This window comes from Electrophorus electricus, chromosome 11, assembly GCF_013358815.1.
Source record: "Electrophorus electricus isolate fEleEle1 chromosome 11, fEleEle1.pri, whole genome shotgun sequence".
Classification (NCBI taxonomy): Eukaryota; Metazoa; Chordata; class Actinopteri; order Gymnotiformes; family Gymnotidae; genus Electrophorus; species Electrophorus electricus.
The window spans coordinates 16751306-16766617 of NC_049545.1; the positions used below are offsets into that span (position 1 = coordinate 16751306).

A 15312-nucleotide genomic window follows, 5' to 3' on the forward strand; every position below is an offset into this window, starting at 1 on the left:
TCCAGTCCTTGTTTTGGGTTTCGCTGTTCATATGTTCACCTGTGTCTGGTTAGCCCTTAATTTTAGGGATTTTTTAAGGGTAATTTAAGGGTTATTTAAACCCTGTGTTTTGTTTCCCATGGTTATTTTGGTTTGTTCCATTGTGTTTAAATTGTTTTCGTTGTCATCAACCCTTGCTTTTCCATTTGCCTGGTTCATGTGTTACTTTGCCTCAGTGTTTTCCCCATGTCTCTGTTTAGCCTCCCTTGTTTTTGTTACCCTCGCTCAATAAAGAGCCTCTCACCTCGTTCCTGCTGGATACATTACAGGCATACATGGAATTAAGACATCCGCCCATCATTCTCAGAAGGATGGTTTAGTTGAAAGATTCAACCAGACCTTGAAGGCAATGCTTTACAAATTTGTCTTACAGACTGGCACTGACTGGAACCAATGGCTCCCCTATCTTCTTTTTGTATACAGAGACGTACCACAGGCATCTACAGGTTTTTGTCCATTTGGGTTACTCTGTGGTCATCAAGTGAGGGGCGCATTTGACCTCTTGAGAGAGCAGTGTGAAGAACCCAAGGCTACTAAAAATAATGCGGTTGCCTATGTGGTAAAGATGAGAGAGAAGGTGGAGGAGATGACTACACTGGTCCAGGATCATTTGTGGAAGGCACAGAGCAGTCAGCGGGCCTGGACTAGAGAGCTCCAGCAAGGACAAGTATTGTTGCTTCTGCCTACCAGTGAGGGCAAGCTGTTGGCAAAATGACATGGGCCTTACAAAATCACCAGAAAGGTTGGGCCTGTCACCTATGGGCTGTACATGCCAGAGCGCAGCATGAAACACCAGAAGTTCCATGTTAACCTGCTGAAGGGCTATTGCAGAGGGATTAGAACCATGCAGCAAATAATGGTGCAAGCAGTGAGGGAGGAAGAAGAGCTTTCAGATCAGTCTTTCCCTACTCATCAAGCAGCACAGCTGATGGATCTGTCATACTTATCAGTGGCAAAACAAGAGCAGGTGGCAGGTCTGATGGACCCAGCACTTTTCACAGAGAAACCGGGATACACCAACATGGTCCAGCATAGTATCCACGTGAAGGAGACCAATCCAACTTCTAAGAAGTTCTACAATCCCAGAAAAACTGCTGTCTATGTTACGGAAAGAACTGGACCTTATGAGGGAGATGGGAGTGATTGAACCCTCAAGCAGTGAGTGGGGCAGCCCTATAGCCCTATAGTATATGTCTTTTTGCATAGATTTTAGGCTGATTAACACTGTCCAAGTTCGACCCATACCCAATGCCTAGAATGGATCATATGATTGAAAGACTGTGCAGGGCCAGGTACATTACCACCATTGATCTGAGCAAGGCTTACACACAGAAATGTGCCATTGCTCAGAATCAGATTGAATACTTAGGATATGTGTTGGGTAATGAGCAGCAACCCTCACTGATCTCACAAAGAAGTCCGGGTACTGTGCGGTGGACAGAGGATTGTCATTTGAAGACCTGAAAGGAGCATTGTGTGAGGACACTTCTGTTTTGTGAGGATTAAATGAGAGAAAGTTACTCAACATCCAATGTATGACATCCTTTATGCCTTTCTCAATAATACTAAGATGGTATATGTCCTCTAGTTTGGCTGAGACCTATAACTGCATATCAACATAGCAGTGGAAACTAGCACAGTGTTAACATATAATGTCACATAGAGGTAGCATATATAAAGGAAAAAGAAGAGGCCCTAGAACAGATCCTTGTAGGACACCATAGTTAAATTTGTTTTATGCTGAAAAGTCTCCATTTATGTTGACAAACATTTCCGAGTCTATCTAGTAAAATGTTGTGATCTGTGGTGTCAAATGCTGTACTCAGATCAAGCATTATAAGCAAAGAAGCATAACCCTGATCAGAAGCCAACAGCTCATTAACTACTTTAATCACTGCAGTCTGTGTACTATGATTAGCCCTAAACCCTGACTGAAAGACATCATGTATCTGGTTCTGATTAAGATATGAGTTTTGCTGCTGAGCTACAGATATTCTAGGATCTTTGAAATAAATGGAAGGTTTGAGGTTTAAAGGTTGGAAATCTTAGATTATTTTTGTAATTTTCTATTAGGGTCGAGAGATTATCTGTTTATCTGAGTGGTAATAAGTGCCTTTCTATACTTGAGAAGGCTGGAAGACAAGTTTAATGTGGCACTGTCACAATCACCCCTTCCTGACGTCACGGTTCCCACGACAATCCTGTTTTTTGTTTCATTCCTGGTTCTGTTTCCTTGTTTCCTTGTTTTGGTTTTGTTCTTTTCCACCCCCTTGCTTGTATACCTGCATGCAATTATGTTCACCTGTGTCTTATTAGTCTTCATCAGTCTCGGTATTTAAGCCCTGTGTTTCCCATGTGGTTGGTTATTTTGGTGCATTTGATTGCGTGTAGATTCAGTAGCTCTATTTCTTGTCAGTTATATATTCGCTTTGCTCTTGTTTATGTATGCTTAATTTTTCTAGTTTACTTCCTCTGTGTTTCATGTCACGTTTGGTTTGTATTCTTTTATTTTGTTTGTGCACACTTTTAGTTTCATTAAAGTCCTTCTGCATTTGCATCCATCTCCTTGTTTTGATCAGCTCCAGCCTGCATAGGTGTCACGGAATGCTCACCTCTTGAGTTATGTGGTTGGCCCGCCACGTGCAATGGGAGGGTCTGTTTGTTTGTGACCATGCCTGCACACCTGCGGGGGGGGGGGGGCTGAGGCTGTTGAGCCAGAGCTGAGGAGGACCGAGGGGCACCACAACGACCAGAAAGAGGGCGGTCGGGTGGAGCCAGCAGGATCTCTTAAGTCCCTTCCCTTCAGTGGACTCGCCAGTGAGACTGGAAGGGTCTGCCCAAAGCCTCAGAGGCAAACTGCCTCAGAGACGCTGCTAGAGCGGCGGGAGAGAGGAGGACTGTTGAGGGAGGTAGCACGTCTGGAACCGGGGCGGACATGTACCCCCGCGTGTCCGTTGAGGCCACAGACACGTCAAGGCACCTGCAGGGATGGCAGGCACCACTTCACAGCGCTTTGTATGTTTGTGTGTGGGTGCTGTTGTGTGTTTGTTTGCGTCTTGTGTTTTTCTTTGTAGACGCAATATCTTTAGGAGTGTACCAGACTACCCTGAGAGAGGCAGGGAAACTGCCTTTCTCCCTCTCACCACAAGGTCTCCCTTGCTGGTGGCACCTGGCCAGCCTGCTACTGGGTGGGTGCCGTGCTGTGTCTGTGTTTACGTGTACATGGCACCCGGAGGTTCGCGTTCATTGGATGGACGCGTTGGGAGCCACGCCCCTTGGGAGGGGGTTCTGTCATGGAATGCTCGCCTCCCACGAGGCACATGGTTTGGCCAGCCATGTGCAGTGGGAGGACCTTCTTTTGTGGCCACACCTGCACACACCTGCACCTCGTTTGTCTATGTGTATTTAAACCCACGTCAGAGTGTGCAGTGTCAATGGTCATTGTTGACGTAACGTGTTAATGTGGTGTGTTATTATCAAGGGTGATGTTAAACATTTATATTCGTTATTGTTAGATGTATATGCGTTTATCGTCTGTACTTAGCGTTAACTGTTTCTTGTTTGTATTAATCATGTGTGATTAGTGTTCTATGGTAAATGTTGATAAATGTATGTCCCAGACGTTGGAGTCTGTGTGTCCTGCCTCTCACACATTAGAATTGGTAACAGGTGCCATTTACGTTCTATTTTTCAAGTGTTCTGTTTTAAATTGTGAATGTGGTCATTATACCAAAGTACAACTTTTTTGTCTATAAGTTTGTTTGTTTTTGTATTCTTAAGTGGAGCAACATCATTGAGTGTGCAGCAGAATACTGATTCTAAGCATTCCATAATTTAATCAAGGGGTTTGAGGGTATCCTGATTCACAATAAATCTAGGTGCAGTGGTTGATATGATCGTGCATCTGGTATGATAGCGAGGCGAGGTTACTAGATTGTGGCTCGTATGTAGTTCAAATGAAATTAGAGAATGGTCTGAGATGGCATCTGGCTGAGGTAGTATAACTATGTTCTGTATTTCTACACAGTATGTCAGTACTAAGTTAAGCATATGTCTACCAGAGTGTGTGGGTTCTCTTATACATTGGGTGAAACCAATTGATTCTGATATAGAACTAAAGGCCAATATCAGAGGGTCTTGGGCACTATCAAAGTGATTATTGAAATCACCAACAATAATTGCTCTTTCTATTAGAGTGACTAGATTAGACAGGAAATCTGCAAATTCTTTAATAAATTCTGAGTAGGGTCCTGGTGGCCTGTATATGCCAAGTAGTGGAATTGGCTGGGTGGGCTTCTTATCGCTGTCTACATCATTTATGGTAGAAAAATTTTTTTCAAAGGACTGATTTATACCTAATGTGTCAGTATAAATAACTGCAATGTCATCTCCATGGCCAGTTAGAGGAGGGCAGTGTACATGGCTGTATCCAGAAGGACAAGCTTCATTTAAAGCTATGTACTCATTTGGCTTGATCCAGCTTTCTGTTAGACAAAGTACATTAAATCCATGATCTGTTAGGATTTCATTTATCATGAGCACTTTAGATGTTAGGGATCTAACATTTAGTAAACCCTGCTTTAAATAAAAGGTGCAGGCAGTGTTCTGTGAATCAGTTACTAATTATGTTATTAAGACATGTTTTTCTTTGTTTATTTCTGCTTAGCTCAGGGAACAGCCATAGTGTCAATATAATAAACCTTGGGTGATGTCAGGTAGCAACCAGCAGATGGTTGGTTTAGCCTATTTGTCTGCTGCCTGGCCTCCACTCTGGATTGTCATAGATTAACTAGATCTGTCATGAGACTGTGGATTATGGTACACGAAAGGAGAGCAGTGCCCTCCCTAGAAGGACAAATACCATCCTGACCTAAAAGGTCAGGCTTGCCCTCAGATGTGGTACAATTATCTATGACACATTGTTTTGAGAGCACCACTTGGACATCCTGCAGTTCTGCAAAGATAACCAGTTATACATTATATCGCTGCACCACATTCTGATGGGGCCAGAGCTATAGCATAGGACATCACCTTCGTCAACTGACACACCTCTTCAATACTATTTTTAGTAATCTCTGACTGACAAAGGTGTATATCATTAGTTCCTACATGAAAAACTATCTCAGAGAACCTATGCGTGCCTAAAACCTTAAGAGTACCTGCAATGTCCAGCACCCTGGCCCCTGGTATACAGCTAGCTACTTTTGCTGGTGTCCCTAAAGGCCTAGCTAATTTCACATGTTGCAAAATAGACTCCCCTATAACCTTAGCCCTCTTTGAACAGGCTTCTCAACGGGTGTCTCATGAGCGGGGGAAACCTGTTGGACACACGAATTGGGGATGGGTAGTGCTCTCATGGGCAAATCAAAGCGCTGCAATTTTGCCGTAACATCACCCCTCTAGAATCTTCTCTATCAAACTAGTAATTAATCTACACTTCTCACAGATAAAACTATCGCTAATGACAGACAAAGAATAACTAAATGTTGCACTCAGCGCACTGAAGGAGTATGGAACCGGCCATGATGGAAAAGCAAAATGTTAACATTCTGTACATTTGAGGTAGTTTGTGATGATAAAGTAGTTTTCAATGTCTGATGGAAGTTGCCGGTTTCCAAATCAAACTCGAAATCAGTCACCATTACAAAAGTAGTACTACTGATGGCAGTGGTAGCTCAATGGTTAAGGTACTTAACTTGTAATCATAAGATTGCTGGTTCAAGCTCCACCACCACCAAGTTGCCACTTAAGGGCCCCTGAGCAAGGCCTTTAAACCTCAATTGCTCAATTTGTACTCAATCATAATTGTAAGTTGCTTTAAATAAAAGTATCAGCTAAATTCCATAAATGTAAATGAGCTGGGATCATGAGGTGCTGATTGGCTTCACTGGGACTACTATATAGGTGGTCCAGTGGAGTTGTCTAGGCCCCTGTCTAATGCTACTGTTGCCTCTGTTCTCTCTCTTTCAGGTTTTGGACAGGTCCATCCAAAGCCCAGGAAGAGGACTGCCTCAAGGGCTTCACCTCTAGGATGGGCTCTCCCTTGGTGGCTGGCAACATGTGGGCCATAGCCTGTAGCAGTATGTCCAGGGCAGACGTGCCCTTCTGTGTGTCCTGCAGGACCCAGGACACACCTCCAGCACCTGCCCTTCCAGCAGGTGCTGTGTCAGTGTGCCTTTTATGTTTGTCTGCAGGCACACCTACTCGTTGTTGTGTGCTCCCACTGTGCATGTGGGTGCGGTATGTTGTTTGTCCTGGCTGGGTCCCCCCGAGGAGGATGCCGCTGCTGAACGCCATAGCTGTGCCTCCGGAGCCACCGCTGAACACCGAAGCCGCATCTTCAGAGCTGTTGCACCTGCCACAGAGCATCACCGGCCTGCACTGAGAGAGGCGCAGACTTCGCCGTTCCCCCTCATTTACTGAGTGACCTTCCTTGTGGCAGCTCCTAGCCTGCCTTATGTTGGGTGGGCACTCGGTGCCGTGTCTTGTATGTGTTTATGTGTGAATGCGTACATGGGTACTGTTACGGAATGCTCCACTTCCCACTGCTCATGTGGTACGGCCTGCCACAGGCAGTGGGAGTTCACTAACTGTCTTGTTTGTAACCACGCACCTGTTCTTAGCCCATACCTGCACCTGGTTTGTCATTATGTATGTATGTATTTAAACCCCTGTTGGTGTGTGCCTCTTAGTCTGTCTTTGTATGTGTGATTCTTATTGTACTTGTAGTCGTGCCAATGTTAAACATTACTCGTATTCACCAGGCTTGTTTTACGTGAGTGCCACTGTTTATGTTTGTCTAATAAATGTCTGTCTACATTGAGGGAGTCTGTGCATCCTGCTCCTTGCTCTGTGGCATTCAGGCTGTCACATATATATGCACATGCATCTATATTTCTTTTTGTGTTATTTAATCTCCTATATGTATCAATATATCCCCACATACATTTTATGAACATATAAGAAATCTTTTTTTCTCTCTCTCTCTCTCTCTCTCTCTTCCTTTCTCTTTGCCCTCCTCTCTCTGCTCTCTCTGTTTTTTATTTCCCTCTCCTCAAACAAATTCAGATTTTATAGACAAGCTAAACAAGCTCCACCAAGACAGTCAACACTGCACACCATAAGCCTAGAATCAAAATGTTGACACCTAAATAAAGAATCAGATCACCAGCAATGGCTCTGAACATTGCAAAAATTCTATAACTACCATCAAAATTCTCTACTCCTTTCTCTGATCATAGTCTAACCTTTCTTATCCTTTCATGCTAGCTAGGGTAATGATACTAACTGTGTATGTATGAAAATGTGTATGCCTATTATCTTTACCATAGCTATGCTGATGTCCCAAAATTATCCACCCTCATCGAATTTTGGCCCAAAGGGGGGAATGTAGTGAAGATAGATTAAAAATGATTCCCCTGATGAAGTTCTAACCTTGTCAAAAGGGGGGCTCTCTTCCACCCTCTGGGCCACAGACCAGACCTGGGACATGCTGTGTCTATAGTGGACCTAAATAGTCCTATAAAATAAACATATAAGAAGAAAATGAGACAAAAACTGTGGTACAAAAACAGGGAGATTAAGTAGAATATAAAGAGAGGTCATAAGGATGTACAGAAAATCATACACAGAATGAAGTAAAGAATCTGAGGTTGGGTAGAGCAAAAATAAAACATATTCCAGGGTATATATATATTTATTGTAATTGATAATATAATACTAATTTTTAGCTGTCTTCTAAGTTGCTGTTGATTTTCACATCCCTCTGCATTTCAATAAACAGTGTTAGATAAACTGTATCAGTTGTTGATACAACTAAATGCACCCAGTTGTATTTATTCCAAAGAAATAATGTAACATCAGTAAATGTGCTGTCTTTTAGAGTTATTACTCTTTTTGGCACTGCTTTTAAATATACAGAATAAAATTTACTGCTCTAAAATCTTTCAATTCTAATCTTTCCAATATTTTAATTTTAACTCAAGGTTTCAGGTTTTAGTTACTTGCTTTGCATGGGGAAAATAAACAGGCTGGCTATTTTCGGAGGACTTAACCAGCAATCAAGAAGATTTTTTTATACAAATTCCCCAGATCTAAGACCACATCTAATTGCTAGTTATGGATCCAGCTTTTCAGCACTAGGAAGAAAACATTCAACTCACAGTATGGAAGAGAAGCCACATTCCAAAGGGACACTTTGATTGAAGAAAAAGACATATTCCCTGTCCTCAATTTGGAATTTGCGGGGTGACCTTATTTTTCCCTCATGGGCTTAAAATGAACTGGTGCATCAACTATACTGGGATTTAGCGAATGCAGACCAGTTTTCCCTTTTAGAATAGCTGCATTTCCTTCTCTTACATACTATTGCTCTCTTTCAAGGGATTATAGCAACACAAGTGTGCTAAACATAGCCTCATTATAAGATTGCTATATCTAGGACTTCCTCCCATGGTGATAGCAAACCTAGGTGTTCTGTGCAGCATGACAAAAACTTGAATGTTTATACAATTAACTGACCTAGATTTGGTAGGCAGCCTAGAATTGGTCTGAATTGGTCTGAAGTCTGAAAGGTAACAGTGAAATGTAATACACATGAATGTAGATGCATACACACACATTCCCAGACAAGGTCTTTCCATTAATCAGCCAGAAGCAATTGTATCAGTCACACAGACAGATGGTAAAATGTCTGCTTCTATTCCATGAGTCACTGTGTTTCAGATTTAAGGGATTTTCCTGGATATATGTACTACAACACTCAAAGTTGCCTATGTGTTCTGCTTTGTTGCTATACCAGAAATCTTAACACCTTCTGGAATAGCTACTATAATTCTTAACCAGAGGATTTATAAGGAATATATATGGAACAACAAAATTTTCACAGACAAAAAAAAAAATACTGTGAAATAATGGAGTACTGCACTGAGGAAGAAAATACATGTTAATACTGGGGCCTTAAGATGAAATTAGTATTTTGTTGGTAATTGCAGCCAGAGCAAGAGTGTTGCAAGAAATGAGAGAAAGTATGACCTATTGGAGAGAGTAGAATGTGTCATTGTAGTTCCTCATTCTTTCCCTCTCTCATTCACATACTCATCTCCTTTTCTGTTTATAAATCTGCCATGTGTGGTGTACTGTCAACAAAGATAAGGTATGTGTTATTTTATGTAACTGCAATGCTTAGGGTTTTTTTTTTTAGCTATGACTGTAATTGCTCCAAGACTTTATGTCATACTTTGTTTTTGATCAGAGAGCCTTGTGTGGGTCATGGGAAAATACTGCGGGAAAATACAACTATAAATACAGCTATAAATTATTCTGAGCAGTTTTGTGTCTGGTGTTATAATCAATGAAAATCCCAGCTGTAGATTACTATTTAACCATGGTGGAGGCATTTGGTCACGGGTTTGGCAAGGAGACAGAGATCAACTGAAGTTCTTGTGTTAAACACAAACAGCAAATGAAATGATAGGTTGATAGGACAGTTGATACTTTGACATAATTGATACTTGGAAAAAAGAATTCCTTGAGGTAAATCTAATAATCTCAATGTAAAATAGTTTCTTACAATAATGCCTTAAAGTTCACAAACACTAGCAATTACAAAATGATGTCATTGTAACTGCATATGTTTTATGATATTATTATTTATTTACACTGTAAAATTGGCCGTGTTTTGTTAATAGTGATTGAGTATAGTGATACAGTTTAAGTGTTAATGGGCTATTATGAGTACAGAAATTTAGCTTTGATGATCTTTCCAAATGCTTACTTGTCATCACGTTAATTCAGGCCAAGACAGCCAACAGATTGGTGACCGTTTTAAAATGCACCTTGAATGATAAAGTTTAATCTTAACATGTGAGGTTAACAGACCACATTCCACTGATTCATGAATGTCTTCATATCAGATAAGGACAGAGTGTCAGAGTCCAAAGGTCTTGTTTAGTTTATCATTAAACATATCCAGGTTTCCCCCTCCAGACTATATCAAATGAAGCTGCATGTCACTGATTAACTGATCAGTACAGAACTGTAGCCCACTGAAGATCTGTGCAAGGCATAGCAAAAATGGACGATGTCCCCAGTATGTGAACCCTCACAGCTTATTATTATAAGCATACATTCTGTTTATTACAGGACCATGTAACTAAGCGATAGCAAGGCCAGCTGTTATTACTGTAAGACAGATACATGACTACTGTTTTTGGTTCAGTATACACATGTCAAAGGCAGTGGAAATCTTTCATCAGCATTGTTTTTCAGTAATTTATTATGGCAGCAGCATGTTCTTATAATCAAAAGGTTTCAGAAGGTAAAGTCCTTTTGTGATGGATTCTGTCACAATCCAAAGCATTTTCTATCCTTTCTCCTTGTAATTTAATTAAGAAATGCTTGGAAATAGTGTATCTTTGATATTACATACAGTACTAAACCTATTTTCACAATATTACAGAAAGAAAATGAAGAATGAGGAAGCACTAGTAACATGCCATTGAAAAAGGCTGTTAATCACAACTCAGATGCTGAAATAGAGGCACATGAGTATCATATTTACTAAACAACCTGAAGGCACTGAAAAGAGCAAAAGACATATGATGTTAAGCCTCATCATATGAAAGTCTCTTCAGAGATGGTTGTTGCTGTTTGTCTCCACAGATTTATTAGATGTGGAAACTGAGTGTATAATTGCACACTGACACTGCAGAGTTCCAGCTTTTGGAAAATTTCTCCCTTACTGTGGCTCACCTAGTTTGCAGTCAGATCAAGTTGGTGTAAACTTTTTGCAAGCATTAACTGGCCTGAGATTTTTCATCTACACACTAACAGTAGAAGAGTTCTCCTTCACCATAATGTGTGCTTAGTAATTCAAGATTATATTATACATTGCTTTATGATGATGCAGTAAGGCTGTTTCTATTTGAGTTACAATGAGTTCTTTACTTATTATATAGATTAGTTTTATTATTGTGGACCTATAGACACAAAAATCAGATATTTGCAAATACTTAGTGGGTGTGCTATTTTCTTATAATTGGGAATAAATTAAATAATGCAGAACCAAACACAAAAAACAAATGCAGATTTGCATTACACTGAACCACAGCAAGCAACAAAACAAGCAGGCCAAAGTAGTGACCCATGACAAGACTGTGTTCCAGAACAAGGGCAAACGAGGGACAATGACTCAGGAATTCCATGGTAAAACACGTGACTACATATTGTTTTTCAACTCGGAATAAGGTAACCATATTCTTTTGGGTCATTGCAGATGTGAGTTTGATGTTTGCTGGAAAAGATGCATATGCCCCATCATAACAAATATGCAAATACTGGTCTAGAGCATGAATGTACTCACTTTTGATTGTTTATGTAGGATAGGTTCAAGCTTATGTTTTAGAATGTATCTCATGCTTCAATTACTGACAATAAACAGATCATCTGTCTTCTGTAATGTGGAATAAAAAAAAAAACTTTTCAGCAATTGAACCAAATCATGTCAGTGATGCCTACAAATATGCAAAAGATTTTAATGTTGGTGCTTAGACTTTTTTTACAGAACCACATGTCATATTTTCAGTTGCATCTATAGACAAGCCTAACACTTACACTACCCAATTCTGGCAAATCAGTAGCCGAAATTAACAAACTGTTTAAAACAGATTTGTGTTCCCAGTTCCTGCATTGCACTCTACAGTGCATGCTCTCAGAACTGCCATATCCAGCATCTGCCATCCAAATAAGTCTAAGAAATCTCCTCTTGTAGCTCTTATCAAAAAGCTTTTTTAAATCTAGCAAGCAGCAGACACACTAAATTAATACAAGATCAAAAAATGTATTTGGCAATTTTAAACAAGTGCATACAAGTACAGCTAAAAGCAATTGCAGGTTTGCCAAGTGCTCATAGAGATGCATTAGTCACATTCTACGTTTAACAAGAACTACCACCATACCTAAAAGTACATCAAGAAATTGTTAAACATTGACAAACATGAACATAATGCATTTAATGAGTACACAACTTTATCTTCAAAAATATAGAAACACAATGTATTAAAAAATTATACAGCAATATTTACAGTTTGCACATCCCTTGTGTCCAATATGTACATGTCCATTAGTTTCTGTTTGGATGGTATGCCTGTGATGCTTATATAAAGGCTATTTATATAGATTAATATTTTCAACATTTTTTCATTTCTGAAGAAAATAATGCGTCATGCTGAAATTATGGGTCTCTTTCCTTTTTCACTTTCACGTCTCCTGCTAGTATAGTGGCTATTTCACCCTGCATAAATGCCCAAGGTACATTTGAACCAACCAATGGACACTTCTCCCCACTTGGACAGTACACCTCACCTGTAGCACCTTGCTGTTTGATGCTCTCCCTGGAGCATGGAAAACAAAATTTGTGAGATGGTACTGAGGGACACTGAACAAAATGTGTATCCTCCAGACGCTCATGACATAGCGTACAACATAAGGGAATGCTGCTGGGAACGGAAGAGTCCGGAATGCTTTGGGGATGTACGGGTTCTATGCCTGGCATGTGAGGAGTTCCTGTGCATGAACCATCCCTCTGTGCCAGTCTTCGCTGATTCGTGGAGGAAGGTGAAAGCGGACTGCTGCTGTTCCTCCGTGTTGTAGAGTGTACCTGATTTGTGTCCTTGGGTGAGCTGTTTCCTCCTGCATTATCAGCTGCAAGGATGAGAGCAGCCATAGGAGACTGCCCATTCTGAGCAGCCTCAGATGGAGTTGTGTGAGAAAGTGGAGATACTGTTGAAGAGGCAAAAGTCGCTGATGGCACAGGAGGTATTTTCAAGCTGTCTCCTGGCTGTGATAGCCATTGATCTCCATTGATCTTTCCAGCAGTGCCCTCTCCATCTGGCTCTGGGGAGGCTTTTCTTTTTAGACTTCTGGGATGTTTTCCTCTATCTACAGAAGAACGGTGGGTTAATTTGTGTATAGCAAGTAAGCTATTGGCCTCGATATGTGAAGCTTATTAATAATAATAATAATAATAATAATAATAATAATAATAATAATAATAATAATAATAACAAACAACTTGTGTGTTCTGCTCAGCAGCGTGGGAACAAAGCAACATTTTAAAGACAGTTAACCTACTGCAGTGTTTAAGTCGCAGACACATTGCATCCCCAAATTCTGCAACAATGAGGCAAACTGAAATGCGTCACATGCAAAAAACGATTCGCTTTGATCAGTGGAAATTTTCATTGACACTCTTAATAAACAGCAGCTGTCTCAACTCCGTCAAACGAGCCCAACCCTTACAATGAGTTTTAACCAGATCATAACAAAGGGTATGATTGTTAACCATAATTGTTACAACATCGATTCATAATCTAAATTAAGAAATGTTTCCGGTACCTGATTTGAGAGCAGGGGCGCTTTCATACATCATTCTTTGTTGCATGGTATGGTCCTTTTTAAATCTGCTGTCGTAAGGGTGAGCCATTAGATCTCTAACTGTTTTACTCTTGCTTAACCATTCATCAGTCCTAGATTTATGGTTATCGGTGATCTCTGGCGTTAAGCTGTCCGGTCTGTGTTTGTCCTTCATTTCTCTTTCGTGCTCCGTGCTTGAAACGGAAGCTGGACGCTTACCGCCAAGGTCGCTAGGGCTAGCTGTCGTAAGAGCAGATGGTAGTCCAATCGGTCCTGGTCTGCCGTTAATAGAATGAACAGGAGGCATGCTGCCATTTACTAAAGGCACTAAATTTGGGGGAACAGTGCTAGTCCTTCGAGGATTAGGACTCTGGCGGTTCAGCTCCGGTGGTTCGTCTGGTTTAGGAAATCCATTTGGAACAGTATTGCCATTTGCCTGCCTCCCAGACTGGTATTCTGGTCCCAGTCTAGGTGGTCGGTCAGAGGAAAGAGGGTAACGGTCCAGTGGCTGAGGTGGTCGTGATCCTGTATCTCCCGTCTGAATCTCTTTCCCCGAGAGCTGTTTCCCTGGACCAGGCGATCTACCCTCCTGAAATCCGTGGGCTCTTTTTAGCTGTCTTGCAGTTTCAATAACAAATTCGATCCGATCCGCACCCTCATAGTTAACACATCCTCTGCAGACAGGCTCGGTAAAATCCCAGATCATAGCCCACGGCATACGGGGCAAGTCGCATAAATAACATGACTGCCTTCTCGAAGCAGCGACTGCCGCAGACATTTCTTTTGTTGAAAAGAAAAAAAGATCGAAAATCCTCTCTGAAGTGTCCTTGTGTTTCACTCAGGGCAGTAAAAAAAAGTCCTAATGTAAGTTTCTCTTCTCGGAGTCTCCCTGAGTAGACAACGACTATAACGATAACGTTACATAGAGAACTTCATAGTAGTGTGTACTTTACTACGACGCACCTCTATCTCAGTCACTCACTATTACTCTGCTTGTTCAATGTGGAGCAGTGACGTCATCGCTGAACACTAACTTGTGGTTCCAGATCCTATTCTATTTACGTGATTCTTCGACACCTCCCCGCCCGGCGCATGCTCCATAAGGAAGAATAAGCTTTTTATTTAATCATTTGAATCGCAGCCAGATATACATGAAGTAGACTACGTACCAGCAGACTAAACTCCCCGACAGGTTTGAAAGGACTATTTCAGATATTTTTGTTAAATTGTGCACATCGTCTGTTTAAAGCGTAATGGACATTAGGATAGTGTTTCTTCGAGAAATTGACAGTTCTTCAAGGTTGGTAGACTACGAATTCAGAGTTGACGGATAGCTCACCGGCGTGTGATTTCATTAAGTCGTTAAGAATTGTAAAATAAAATTTAAAAAGGCATTTAACATCAGATAATCAACGACGGTTTCCTATTGCATGGGTAATACATTTCCAAACCACCAAACAGTGGTTTCTCCATCGCGCATGTTATGTCCGCGAATTATATTGTAGAAGGCCACATTCCAAGCTACGTGCTTGCACTTAATATATAATAACCACCTTCTGTATAGGTTTTTAAGATTTTGGTCCATTTATGAGACTATTTTATTACTTATACTATTTTAAAAGCTCAAGTGGCCAATGAAAAGAGTGTCAAAAATCATTAAAATTACTTCTAGCAGCAGTAGACTACCAAAATATTTGATTATCTTATACTGTGACATCATCTCACTAACAATACACGCTTTTAATTCACTTAGGCAACAATGCAGGCTAATATAATTTAAGTACACTAGCTTATCACACATGACCTCTTATGGATTTCCACCCCCAGCTAAATAGAAAGAGAATATACTATTACAGAGCA

General features: G+C 40.8%; 1 protein-coding gene across 1 annotated transcript; it reads right to left on the reverse strand.

Annotated features, from left to right (window-relative positions):
* Positions 1-11556: 11556 nt before the first annotated feature.
* Positions 11557-14490, reverse strand: irf2bp2a (interferon regulatory factor 2 binding protein 2a). The gene is made up of 2 exons (XM_027031288.2): positions 13435-14490; positions 11557-12978 (listed from the first exon to the last, which is right to left on the reverse strand). Exons 1-2 carry the CDS (start codon positions 14228-14230, stop codon positions 12272-12274), a joined length of 1503 nt encoding a protein of 500 aa, XP_026887089.1. The 5' UTR covers positions 14231-14490; the 3' UTR covers positions 11557-12271.
* Between the last annotated feature and the right edge of the window lie 822 nt (positions 14491-15312).